Below are 12,473 nucleotides of genomic sequence, written 5' to 3'. Positions count from 1 at the left end.
TTTTATTAACTAAAATATCCTCAGATATCGTTTTGCTCAGCAATTCCACTGCCCATTTGTGACCTACATCCTATCATTTCTAAAAGCATCTCTCAAAGCAACAATCTTGCATTTGCCCTCCTACAGTCTTGCCTGAAAATATGAGCTGAATAGGACAAATCATCCTTTCATTCCTCTCCTGGCTCTGCTTCTGACCCTCTAGAATCACCAAGCCTGAGTTGCCTTGTTACCCTGGAAGTTGCCTCTTTTCTCGGCAGCTTTGGCACCCTGAAGCATTCCTTTCTCCCTACAACCTTCTCCCATTTGTGAGTTCCTCCAGAACTTCCACTTGGAGGAAAGCCCCAAGCTGCCTAGCCATTCTTTATTGTTGCTGACTTGGGACACTAACACCATTTGTTCCTCCCCTATTCGAAGGTACATCTTTTGAGGGAAAGGACTACCTTGCTTAAAGTATATGCCTAGTGCTTAGCACAGTGCCTGGCCCATAGTAAGTGCTTTAAAAATGCTTGTTGACTTTAGGTTTCACAATGATTTAGATCTTTGTGGACAACCAACTGAGAGAAATGGAAGTAAACAATTTTCCTTCATGGATAATGACTTCTGATACATTATTGTATGAAATGAAATGTGTAACGTGTAAATAAATGCACATTGATTTGTGGAGCAGCTAGGTGATACAGTGGTCTAGAGTCAGAGACTTGAATTCAAATCTAGCCTTTGACGTTTATTAGCTGTGTGATCCTAGGCAAGTCACTTGATCTCTGTTTGCCTCAGTTTCTTTATCAGTTAAATGGGGGCAAAAATAGCACCTGTCTCCCAGGGTTGTTGTGAGGATCAAATGAGATAATAATTGTAAAATGTGTATCCCTGCTGGTACATAGTAATTATTATATACACGTTAGCTATTATAGCTATTATTTGTCCAGATACATTACAGTTTGATTTATAATTCTATTCCTTATTATAGCCTAAAGAACTATAAAATATGCTACATTACAAATATCCTGTTTTATACAGTTCCTCTATCTAAGGAAAGGTTTGAAGTTATTTTAACTGCCCTAGGATGAGGGCCCTCAACATGTGTGTGTGTGTGTGTATCTATGCCCTTCATTTGAAACTTTGTCATCCACTAGGAACAGAAGGACAACAATAGGAAATCCAGGCAGCCAGGAGAAGGATGAACTAGATAAAGGGAGAGGGTCATGCCTCTAGCCATGTTCCTTCCCTTTAGCATGGGTTGTATTGGAATGCCAGCTGGCTCTAGGACCTCAACCCCCTGCTTGTGGCCTAGGACGTTCCAAGCTGGTATTTCAAACGCCTCCAGAAATAAGGCCAAAGACTGGGGCATGGGGTTCGATCCGGTTAGGGTTCTGGATGGACTTGTGAGTTACAATTGGCCACCTGGAAATTCTTGTTTTGGCTGGGGACTTGTCACATCATAGCGTGATGGAAAGAGCACAGAATTTAAAATAAAACAATCTGAATTTGAAAGCTCTTGCACTTTTGTGACCATGGATAAGTCAATCTCTCTGGACCTCAGTTTCTGCCTTTGTAAAATTGGCAAATTGAGAGATGTGAAGGCAGAAATGACAAGATTGGACAACTGATTGTGTGTATATGGGGATAATGCTGAGGCTATGAACCTGATGAAGATTGGTGGTGACCAAAACCAGAGAAGTTTGGAGGAAGGGAAGGTTTGAGGGGAAAGATTAGCAGCTATTCTATAAGTTAGTCTTAGTTACTTGGGGGGTGGGGTGGAGACCAGGACCTTAAGTGACTTGCAACAGGGTGATGCTCAGTTTTGGACATCTTGAGTTGGAAAGGTGTCCAGGAAATCCAGTTTGAAATACATTTTGCTTATTTCAGAAAGTTGCATATCTTTCTTGATCCCTCCTAATGCTGATACCTCCTTTCTGAGGTTGTTTATAGTTTCACCTGTATTTATCTGCCTTGTACATAGTTGTTTATATTTTGTCTCATCTATTAGACTGTGAGCTCCTTGAGGGCAAGGACTATTATTTTTTGGCTTTCTTTATGTCCTCGGTGCTTGCACAGTGGCTGGCATATAGTAGGTGATTAATAAATGCTTGTTGATTTGACTTGATGACCTTAATTCTTTTGGCCCTTTCAGTCATGCCCAATTCTTTTTTACCCCAATTTGGGGTTTCTTGGCAAAGTAAGTTACTGTTGTGGCTTGCCATTTCCTTCTCCAGCTCATTTTACATATGAGAAACCTGAGGCGAACAGGGTTAAGTGACTTGTGTAGGGTCACCCAGCTAGTAAGTGTCTGAGGCGGTATTTGAACTCAGGAAGATGAGTCTTCTTGATTCCAAGCCCAGTGTTTTATCCCCTGCACCACCTAGCTAAACTGATGACCTTAAAGTATGATATAAATAAGTTAATAATAAGGCTAAACATTTTTGTATGATGCATAACTATCCTTTAATTAATTAATTAATTAATTAAATTTTCAGGGCAACAAGGGTTAAGTGACTTGCCCAGGGTCACACAGCTAATAAGTGTCTAAGGCTAGATTTGAACTCAGGTCCTCCTGAATCCAGGGCCAGTGCTTTATCCACTGCACCACCTAGCTGCCCCCTCCTTTAATTTATTTTAAGAAAAGTAAGTCCAGGTGTGTATTTCCAATAAATTAATTTGTATGTAAGTAGCACATCTTCATGGGTGAGTTGTAAAGAATTTAGGGCAAAATTCTTACTTTAATGAATGTTTTTAAAAATTCAAACACAAATAATACTCTAACTTCCCATGGCCATTTAAAACTTTTTAAAAAATATCTCTATGTAAAGAAAAAGTAGAGGAGATGGTGCTTTGTAAATAAGTCCACAGAGTATAGTGTAAGCTGAGAAGTAGTGGAATGTTAACCTCACATCCCATTGGTTGAGAGTATTTATCCAGATGTTTAGATTTTGCATAAAAGAAAGGAGCTACAGAAGCTGGTCCCCATTTGATGGTGAGAGGTACTAGCAAAGACAATGGAAAGGATCATGACAAGGATATTTTTTCTTTTTCTTTTGAGTCTTCTAGCAACTTGTGTTGTGCATGGAATTTTTATGGACAAACTTGCTACCAAGAAGCTCTGTGCTGATGAAGAATGTGTCTGTAAGGATTATTTTGTGCCTTTCAAATTATTGCACTACATAATTGAATGTGGATGTATTTGCATAAAATCTAATTGTATTTTCTAATGAAAAATGTCCAATGTATGCTTGATTAGCATTTTTTCTGATCTTTTAAATAGTTTCTCTCTTTTAGGGAATATATTTTGCTAAGTTTTCTGCCAAGTGAAGCTTTTTTTTCTTTTACTTTTATATGATTTAAGTAGGATATGTAATGCAAATTTTGACCTATATATGGTATTTGTCAACTTAAGTTCAGTAGTATTTTTAATACTATTTTGTATTTATTATAATGTAATATTTGCAATAAATGTATCCATGTCTTTTTTTCCCCAGATACGATTTCTCTTGCTAAAGCTCAAGATGATTATAATGCCCCCGACTGTAGGTTCATTAACATTAAAAAGGGGCAGCAGATCTATGTTTATTCAAAACTAGTGAAGGAAAATGAAGCTGGAGAATTTTGGGCTGGAAGTGTAAGATGAGATTTTATTATACACAATCATGGATATGTAAGGTTGTTACTTGTCTATTTTTGATGAATTTCCATTAAAAACTAGTCATTGTTATTTTAAACTATACTAATAATAGGGCAAATGTTAATGTAGAGTGGTATCAAAAAGAAAATTTCACGGAGCGTAAAACCTTTTTATTTTGTTTGTATATTCATTACTATTCTATATAAAAAGCGTAGGCAAATGCAGAACCAAACTCAATGTAGGTCTATACAGAACTAGGACCAGAGTGGATAAGGTAACATCTGTCTAGGACAGAACATTGAGAGAGTAGTACAATGAGTTAGACTTCTTACAATTTTTATATTGCATGCATTTTTAATGCTAGATAACTCTGTCCCCTCTGCTTTGTAGGTAGTTATTTTGTGATAAATCAAATTGTATGCTTTAACACTGAATGCTCACAGTCTGATGGATGGTAACCCCCAGGGAGTGAATTTTCAAACCTTTTCTGGCATACACACAAATGTCTTTTACCAGCTCTGGGTCTAGATGATATTTTGTCAGGGAATAATAAACTGCTATATATAGGTATGAGTATTAGTTGTCAGTATGGGAAATGATTCTGCCACTCTTGGTTTTAGCTTTATTCCAAAAGGTTGAGGTAGGTTTTTAGGCAGGTGTCTCTGGATTGGTTCTGTCCTTGGGACAACTCCTTAATTAAATTTGGTTTCCATCCTAGCATATCTTTAGCATCAACTTTGAATCACAAATTCACTCGAGGATCCCAGAGAACATAATAACAACAAATGGCATTTATCTAGCAATATAAAACTTGCAAGGCACTTTGCAGTCATTATCTTACCTCTGAGCCAGGCAGCCTTGTGAGATAGTTCCTACTGGTATTATCATAGCCATTTTACAGGAAAGGAAACTGAGGCTCAGAGAGGGTGTATCATTGCCCAGCATCACACAACTAGCAAGTGATAGAATGGGAATTCTGTTATTCCATGTCTACTCTCGGTTTGTCCTCTAAGGGAACAAGAATATCCCTGTGCCATATAACCAAGTAAATGGTCATCTAATCTTTTTTTGGAATACCTCTAGTGAGGGGAACTTTCTTTTAGGATCGCCCAATCCATTTTGGGGTGGTTCTAATGCTCATAAAACTTCCCCCTAAAACCCTAAATTTGACTCCTTGCAACTTGAACCCAGTGCTTCTAGTTTTGCCTTTGAGCAGAACACAAGACCAATCCCTTTCCAGAGGACAGACCTTGAAACATCAGCAGACAGCTCTCATGTTCCCCTAAAGGATGCTCCTCTCCACGTTAACCATCCTTGATGTTATGGGCTTGCTGCCCACTATACCACACCACCCTGTACTAGTTGAAGATTTTTAAAACAGTAGGAATTCTCTGTGAAGAGTCTCCAAAGAGGCTATGTTCAGACAAAAGTGAAAACTAATGTTTTGAACCAAACCTTTGCAAACACTTATCCTTTTCTGTCAAGACAAATACTATTATTGTTGTCTACTTTAGCATCAGATTCCAAAATATTGATTTGCTTTGAAGCACCTAGGATCTAAGAGCCTTTTAAAGGAAAAAAAGGCAAGTTAATTAATGTTAAAAGGAAAAGTCCTGTAGTTTTAGCCAAGAGATCTTGTTAATCATTCTAATTGTGTGACTTTTATAGACACAGGGCTACATGCTGTTAAAAATTCATGCATGCTACTTTGGGGAAATCTGTCATTAGCCTTAGGGCTCTAGATAAACTCCAATTGCCCTCCTCAGTTTTTCTCACACTGCATCTACCCAGAAAGGAATGAATTGATTGAAACATGGATACAAATAGAATCAGTATGTCTAATGGTTACTGTCCTCATTATTCAGGTATATGGTGAGCATTATGAGGAAGAAATGGGAATTGTAGGGTATTTCCCCAGCAATTTGGTCCAAGAGCAACATGTCTACCAAGAGGCAACCAAAGAAATTCCTACAACGGTAAGCAACTTTTAAAAGCACAAGTAGTTCTATGAAAATATGGTCACAGTAATGGTATAGGAAGCCTTAGATTAAGAATATTAACTCCTCTTAATTCACATTGTTTTGCCAAAAATGTATATACTTTACCATATATACATATGTACATGTTCAAAGATACACACATATGCCTGTATATACAATGTATACATGTGCATACCTGCATACATGTGCACATATATACATAGATATAGTGGTCTGGACCTGTGATTTCATCAATGCACAAGAAAGCTTGGTATCGTGTTTAGGGTGCTGGACCTGGAGTTAGGAAGACTTAGATTCAAATCTTGCCTCTGACACATTAGCTATGTGATCATGGACAAGTCACTTAATTTTTCTAAGCCTCAATTTCCTCATCTTCTGAATGGGAATAATAATAACTGTAGTACTGAACTGGCAAAGTTGTTGTGAGACTCAGATGACATAATCTATGTAAGATTCTTTGCAAACTTGAAAGTGCTATATACAAGTTACAATAATAGTAATGATAATGTTGATAATTGGTAATAAAAATCCTTATCAGAAATATAGGGAACTCCCAGTGTGTAAACTCCTTCACTGATGCAGATTGGTAACTTATAGTTTTAGAGGGTGGGGGGAGGGTACTGAGAGAATCCTTTCCCTGTGTTCACACAATTGGAATGGGTCAGAGATAAGACTTGAACCCAGGGCTTCCTAGTCTTTAATGTTAACCTTATTTATTTCCACTAAAACATGAAACCTTTCACCAGGTGCTACAATATTTTAACTTTGAAGAATCTTTTTTTTTAATCTAATACTTATTTCTAATGTTTTTTCATATTGTATATACAAGGCAAAGGTATGATGTTATCAGTTCCATTGCTATCTTAACAGTATCATACCTTTAAGACACATACATAAATGCTTGTGTATATGTGTTAAAATATATGGTAGAAAAAGATTTGGCCAGGGATGGTGGATATGAAGGCTGGCCTTAAAACCGGGCAAACCTGCAATGACATGGGCAAGGCTCTTACACCCTAGCTGCCCCCTCCCCACCTCCCCCCAGATTCAAATGGTGCTGAATTTGAATGACAATGCTCTGGCACTTCTTTTGGGGGGAGGCAATGAGGGTTAAGTGACTTGCCCAGGGTCACACAGCTAGTAAATGTCAAATGTCTGAGGTTGGATTTGAACTCAGGTCCTCCTGAATCCAGGGCCAGTGCTTTATCCACTGCACCGCCTAGCTGCCCACCCCGCCCCCCGGGACTTCTTAACTCTGTTTCCCAAGGCAATTCATGGCACCTCTCTGGGCCTCAGTTTCCTTATCTGTAAAAGAAGGGAGTTGTACTACATGGACTCCAAGCTCTCTTTGAACTCTAAATCTATGATCTTATGAAAATGTAGACAGGTTGCTGATCTGCTTCTGTGGAGGGTTTCCATACCTAGAATTCCCTACACCAATAAAATCACAGGTCTAGACAAAAAAAAAAAAAAAAAGAAAAAAAAAGGATAGTTTGTTGATTTCATGAAAAAGCCACAAATAGTATTACATAAACCATGTGTTCTGAAACAGGTCCAGTAGCTGGATTTGTTTATTTATGTGGATAGTGAAGGAATAAGAAGTGATTAACCCACATACTGTATTTGAGAAAATTAAAGTATTTTGAAACCATCTGTGAATGCCTTATTTTGAAGAAGACAGACTCTGCTTTATGTATGAAATTACAGCTGTATCCCTTCCAGGGTCCCAGAGCCCAGTAACCTGGTGGCAGGAATAAAAAATCCTTTTCATTAACTCAGCAAGGTTGTTGTTTGGACATGGAGAAAGTCATTCTGCAGGCAGAGACTGGAAATGGGCTCCCCAGGAGGGAGCCTACTGCTTGCTGGGCAGAGTAACTTAAGACCATTTTCTAATAATTCCAAGATTCCCTCTCACCTGTTGTTTGGTTTTGGTATTAAGCTGAGAGAGAGAGAGAGCCAGTGCCAGAGATCTGTCAAATAGATAAGAAGGAAGGAAGCAAACATTTATTAAATGCTTACTATGTGCAAGCACTGTAGATCCTCACAACCACCCTGGGAGGTAGGTGCTCTTATTACCCTCATATTACAGGTAAGGAAACTGAGGCAAACAGAGGATAAGTGACTTGCCTAGGGTCACACAACTATTTGAATGCAGGTCTTCTTGGCTCTAACCACTGCACCACCTAATACTTATTAGCGAGTTTAAAATTTGTTTGAAAACTTTTATTATTGAATGTGAGAGGGACCTGTGATGCTTTAGATCTGGAATCAGGGCACCAGGGATCGAATCCTGACATGATTCCTTTTGGTTTAACAAATTTCTAAGAATTTAATTTTTTATTTTACTTTATTATTTTTTTTTAGCTGTTACAGTTTTGCTCTTTCTCTTTCAGGACATTGACTTCTTCTGCGAGTAGAAATTTACAGAAATTGAAATTTCTGATGGAAACCTGGGATATTTAAAACACACCCATAAGCTCCTTAAAATTAACCAGATCCACACACCCAGAGAATCTTCGATTTCTTATTAATTTGTGAAAATGTTTGTAAATTTATGGTTATTTCTAAGTCCAGGTCACTCTTCCTGGCTCTGCTCCCAGCTCCTGTCGACTCCTGTGTTTGGGTGGATCTGAATTTTTGTTTTTCTGTTTATAAAATAATATTCTCCTCTCAGCTCTTTCAGAGGTCATGTGGGAGGATGAAGAAGACAATACCTGTATGGAGCTTTAAGCTCTCAGTTGGACAACATATCGTAGCTACTCTCTTCTTAAAGGTGCTAAGGGATTGACATCAATGAGAATGATTAATAACTGCTCTTTGGACTAGAAACTATTTCTATAAATTAATTTTATTTGAATAGCCCTGTCTTTCAAACTGCTGTGTTTTTCCCTCCCAAGTTGTAGGTCCTTTTAAGAAAATGAGACCTTTAAGCATTTTGTAGTTGTATTTTATGATTGGATGTCTTAATTTGGAGGAGACTGCTTTATATAAGAAGTCACAGCATATAAATTCTAACCTAACTGATTAGTTTTATTTCAAATGGCTCAAAATCTTTCATGCCTTCCCCCATTCCTGGAAAACATTCCCTCATCTCTGACTGTTGAAATCCTTTTCTTCCAGCAAGACCAGGCTTAGAAGCTTGTCTCTTCTAAGAAGCCCTCTTCATTTTTCCTCTCATCCCATGTAGCTGAAGTATTTTTTTCTCCCTTCAAAATTCCCTAGAATATTTTGTCTTATTCCTTTTATCATACTTATTTGGATATGTGTCATATAGCTCTTCCCCCTTTAGACTGGAAACTCTTTGAGGGCAGGGAACTGTGTCTCTTTTTCCTTTGTATTCACAGCACCTAACCCAGGGCTTCTTTGAACATAGCATGGGCTTAACATGCTCTGTCATCATGTCGGCCTATTGAATTGAATTATTGAACATACACTTTGCATGTTAAACTTTTTTCACCAATCTTTCCACTTTTATTTCTTTACCTTGAGTTAGATGTATAGAGCCTTATATTCTGATGTAATTTGATTTTTATGAAATTTCCCTTTCATGTACAAATATAAAATGATACATCAGAAATCCTCAGTGGTGCTAGTAGAGGACACGTATCTTTCCATATTGAATTTTTAAGTTGCTTTCATTGACTTGTAGCATAAATATAACTTTTAAATAATATGGTTGTGACTTAATTGTTTATTTACATGTAATTAAAAATGCCGGGGCAGCTAGGTGGCACAGTGGATAGAGCTCTGGCCTTGGATTCAGGAGGACCTGAGTTCAAATCTGGCCTCAGACACTTGACACTTACTAGCTGTGTGACCCTGGGCAAGTCACTTAACCCTCATTGCCCTGCAAAAAAACCAAAAACAAACAAACAAACAAAAAATGCCTGTGGTTTTTTTTATTCTATTATTTCTGTGCTTTGGAAGCAGTTTTTAAACCTTTAGATATGGAACAGTTAATAAAGGTTATAATATAATAATATATGTTCCTTTGTGGTTTTCAAAGGATCTTTTCCACAACAATCCTGTGAGGAGTGTCATACCAGTACTTTTATGCCCATTTCACAGATGAGGAAATTGAGTCTGTGACTGCATGTCAGAGAGTTAATATGTCTCAGAAACAGGATTTGATGTTAGGTCTCTGGACTCCAAGTCCAGTACTCTTTTCTTACTGAATGCTGTCTGTGTGGACTTCCTCAAGTTCAACCTTAAATTTAGTTAAATTTTCTGCTTCTCTGTGTCCTACATGTAAGGGAGAATATTTGGTCCATGCTGCTGTGTATATTGTTATCATATAATTTTCTGGTTGTTGCCACTGCTTTTCTAGGTACTGAAGCACTGTTAAATTTTTCTGGAGTCTAAAGCATGCCTAAGTAGCTGAGATGATTTTTAGTGGTGCCCCTAGATGCTATCAAGGCTTTAAGTAAAGGACAAAGCCTTAAGAGTTTGTTTATAGCATCCTTTTTCTCCCCTTTCTCTTCTACTTTTTGGTATCCTTCTCCCTCAATCCCTTAAATATCCAGTATCTTTATGTGGCTTCCTAAATGCCTAAACTCTGCCTTCTCTCCCCATCCCCAGCAAGCTATCCTGGTCTTGTTGTCCCTTGAAACTGTATCATATTTCAAAATTAGCCTTTCCTTCCTTTCCCTCATTCAATTCCCAATCAAAATTCTCATTTCCTCTGTGTGGCTATCACCTGTTATTAAATTCTTATTAAAGCAATCAGCTTTCTAGTGTACATGACTGGTAAGTTTAACCCTCTCAGCATATTTGCACTTTGAAAAAGGAAATTGTTATCCAGAGAATCTCTAATGAGAGGAATGGGGGTGGCAGAAATTATTTCTAAGCAGAAAATGCTTCTTGGTTATTAAAACAACATCCTACTCTTCTGTTCTTCTCTCTCCCTTCCCTCCCCCTGCCTCTATCCCCAATCCCTAAAGTTTGCCTGAAAGAGGATAAATATGAACATAGAGGTGTCAGCAGCTTGGCTACCACTACTGAAATGTTGTCCACCTTTAGTCTAAAGGAGTCCTGGACCACAGTGACCAGTCAGTCAATAAGCATTTATTAAAGACTTATTTATGTGTCAGGTTAAAAAGCTACAAAAGAAAAGCATGTATACTGTCCCTGTTCTCAAGGATTTCACATTCTAATGGGGTAGACAATATGCAAACAGCTATGTACATACAAGATACACACACACACACACACACACACACACACACCAAATAGATGGATGGTAATCGGTAATCTCAGAGGGAAGTCACTAGCAGGGAGGAATAGGGAGGACCAGGAAAGCCTGGAATTCCCTGGTAACTCTAGTCCTGATCTTTGCATCCTTTTTCCAAGACTGTCTGTGCACTAGCATGTATCAGGAGGCCTTAACAGTAAAACACTGGGTTTTCCAATTCCTTTGTCTGTTTGAACTCTGTTGCCTTGGAAACAGCACAGTACAATGCCTAGAGAATACCACCTGTTGAAGTCAAGGCAAAGACTTCAGTCCCACTTTGTAGGTTACCCAAGTATTGCATCTTGCAGGTCCTATGATCATTCTGGAAGACAGAACCTTGATTAAATGCCATTAAAAAGAAGAAAAATAACCCACTATTATGTCTTGTGTCATGTGAGATAGCCAGTTCAATTCAACTGCAAACACTTAATATGTGTCCAGGATTATTGTAAATGCTGTCTAGAGATATAGAAGGTTGAGATGGTCCCCTATGGTCAAGAAAACCATTATCTTACCTGGAAAACAAGACTTATATACACAGACAACATAAATCCCAGCACCAAAATGGACAGTAAAGACAATTTGTGGTAAGGGAGAAAGGGGATATCAGTCAAGCTTATGGACCTTGAACCTGGCCTTGCAGGATGGTAGGTTTGTGATATGTGGAAAAGATGGGAGAGGGCATTTAAGGAAGGAGAGCATCATGAGGAATGTGTGAAGGCAAGAATGGCCCCAAGTAGTCTAGGAAGCCAGCCCTCCAAACATCATGGCATAAAGAAACGTTTCCCAGCCATTTGGGGTTGGAATCACAGAATTTCAGAGTTGCAAAGGGACTTGATGGTCAATGAGTCCATCTGATACCTAAAAAAGAATCCCTACCATATCACAACTTAAAAGTGGTCATCTAGCTTTTGCTTGAACACTCCTAGTGTAAGGGGCTAAAATTCTAGCTAGTCGGTCTAAAATATCTAATGAATGGTCGCCAATAAATTATAAGTTTTAGCAAGAGTTAGACTTTTAAACATTTATTAAGGAGAATAAGAATTTGGTGAAGAAAGAGAGGAAGGCCTAGATTCATCTATCTACTAAAGGGAGAGCTCATTTCTAGCTCTACTCTCCACCACAGTCCTGATGAAAAAGCAAGAGCCAGAACATCTGCCTCAACCCCTCTTCCTCCCACCAGCAAACGTCACTTCCTGATGCCAAAGAAAAGCCGCATGGCCTTGCCCTCAGAGGCCTTCTCATCATGGTGGAGCTTTCCTACAGTAAGTCTCCAGCAGGTGGCATCATTCCAATTGTTACACTAGAAATGGGAAATTCATTACCTCCTGAGGCAGCCCATTCAGCTTTTGAGTAGCTTTAATTGTCAGAAGGTTTTATCTTACATCAAGTTTAAATTTGTCTTTTTGTTTTGGGGGTGATTTTTTTTGCAACTTCCATTGAGTTCTGCTCTCTGGGGTCAAGTAGAGCAAATATATGCTCTCTTCCTCATGACAACTTTTCAGTTAGTTGAAGACATCTATTATTCCCCTACCTTCAACTTGCCCTGTAGTCTTCTTTTCACCCAGCTAGATTCCCAGCCCTTTTAGCCAATTTTCATGTGACATGGACTTGAGGCTCTTCTCCT

The 12,473-nt window shown here is 38.4% G+C and overlaps 1 protein-coding gene across 1 annotated transcript; it reads left to right on the top strand.

Moving 5' to 3' along the window:
* The first annotated feature begins 2,603 nt into the window (after positions 1-2,603).
* Positions 2,604-8,033, top strand: OTOR (otoraplin). Its single transcript, XM_043990066.1, has 4 exons — positions 2,604-3,120; positions 3,474-3,613; positions 5,482-5,592; positions 8,010-8,033. Exons 1-4 carry the CDS (start codon positions 2,994-2,996, stop codon positions 8,031-8,033), a joined length of 402 nt encoding a protein of 133 aa, XP_043846001.1. The 5' UTR covers positions 2,604-2,993.
* Positions 8,034-12,473: the final 4,440 nt, after the last annotated feature.

Source organism: Dromiciops gliroides, chromosome 2 (genome assembly GCF_019393635.1).
Source record: "Dromiciops gliroides isolate mDroGli1 chromosome 2, mDroGli1.pri, whole genome shotgun sequence".
NCBI lineage: Eukaryota > Metazoa > Chordata > Mammalia > Microbiotheria > Microbiotheriidae > Dromiciops > Dromiciops gliroides.
Note: the sequence above shows the minus strand (reverse complement) of the source record. Positions and strands in the feature narration are given on the sequence as shown.

What these genes read in the sequence shown, in the direction of transcription:
- OTOR (XM_043990066.1), top strand. Translation starts at nt 2,994, where the DNA reads ATGGAAAGGATCATGACAAGGATATTTTTTCTTTTTCTTTTGAGTCTT. An exon ending in GAGAATTTTGGGCTGGAAGT is followed by an intron (nt 3,614 to 5,481) that starts GTAAGATGAGAT and finishes CTCATTATTCAG; the next exon opens with GTATATGGTGAGCATTATGA. An exon ending in CCAAAGAAATTCCTACAACG is followed by an intron (nt 5,593 to 8,009) that starts GTAAGCAACTTT and finishes TTTCTCTTTCAG; the next exon opens with GACATTGACTTCTTCTGCGA.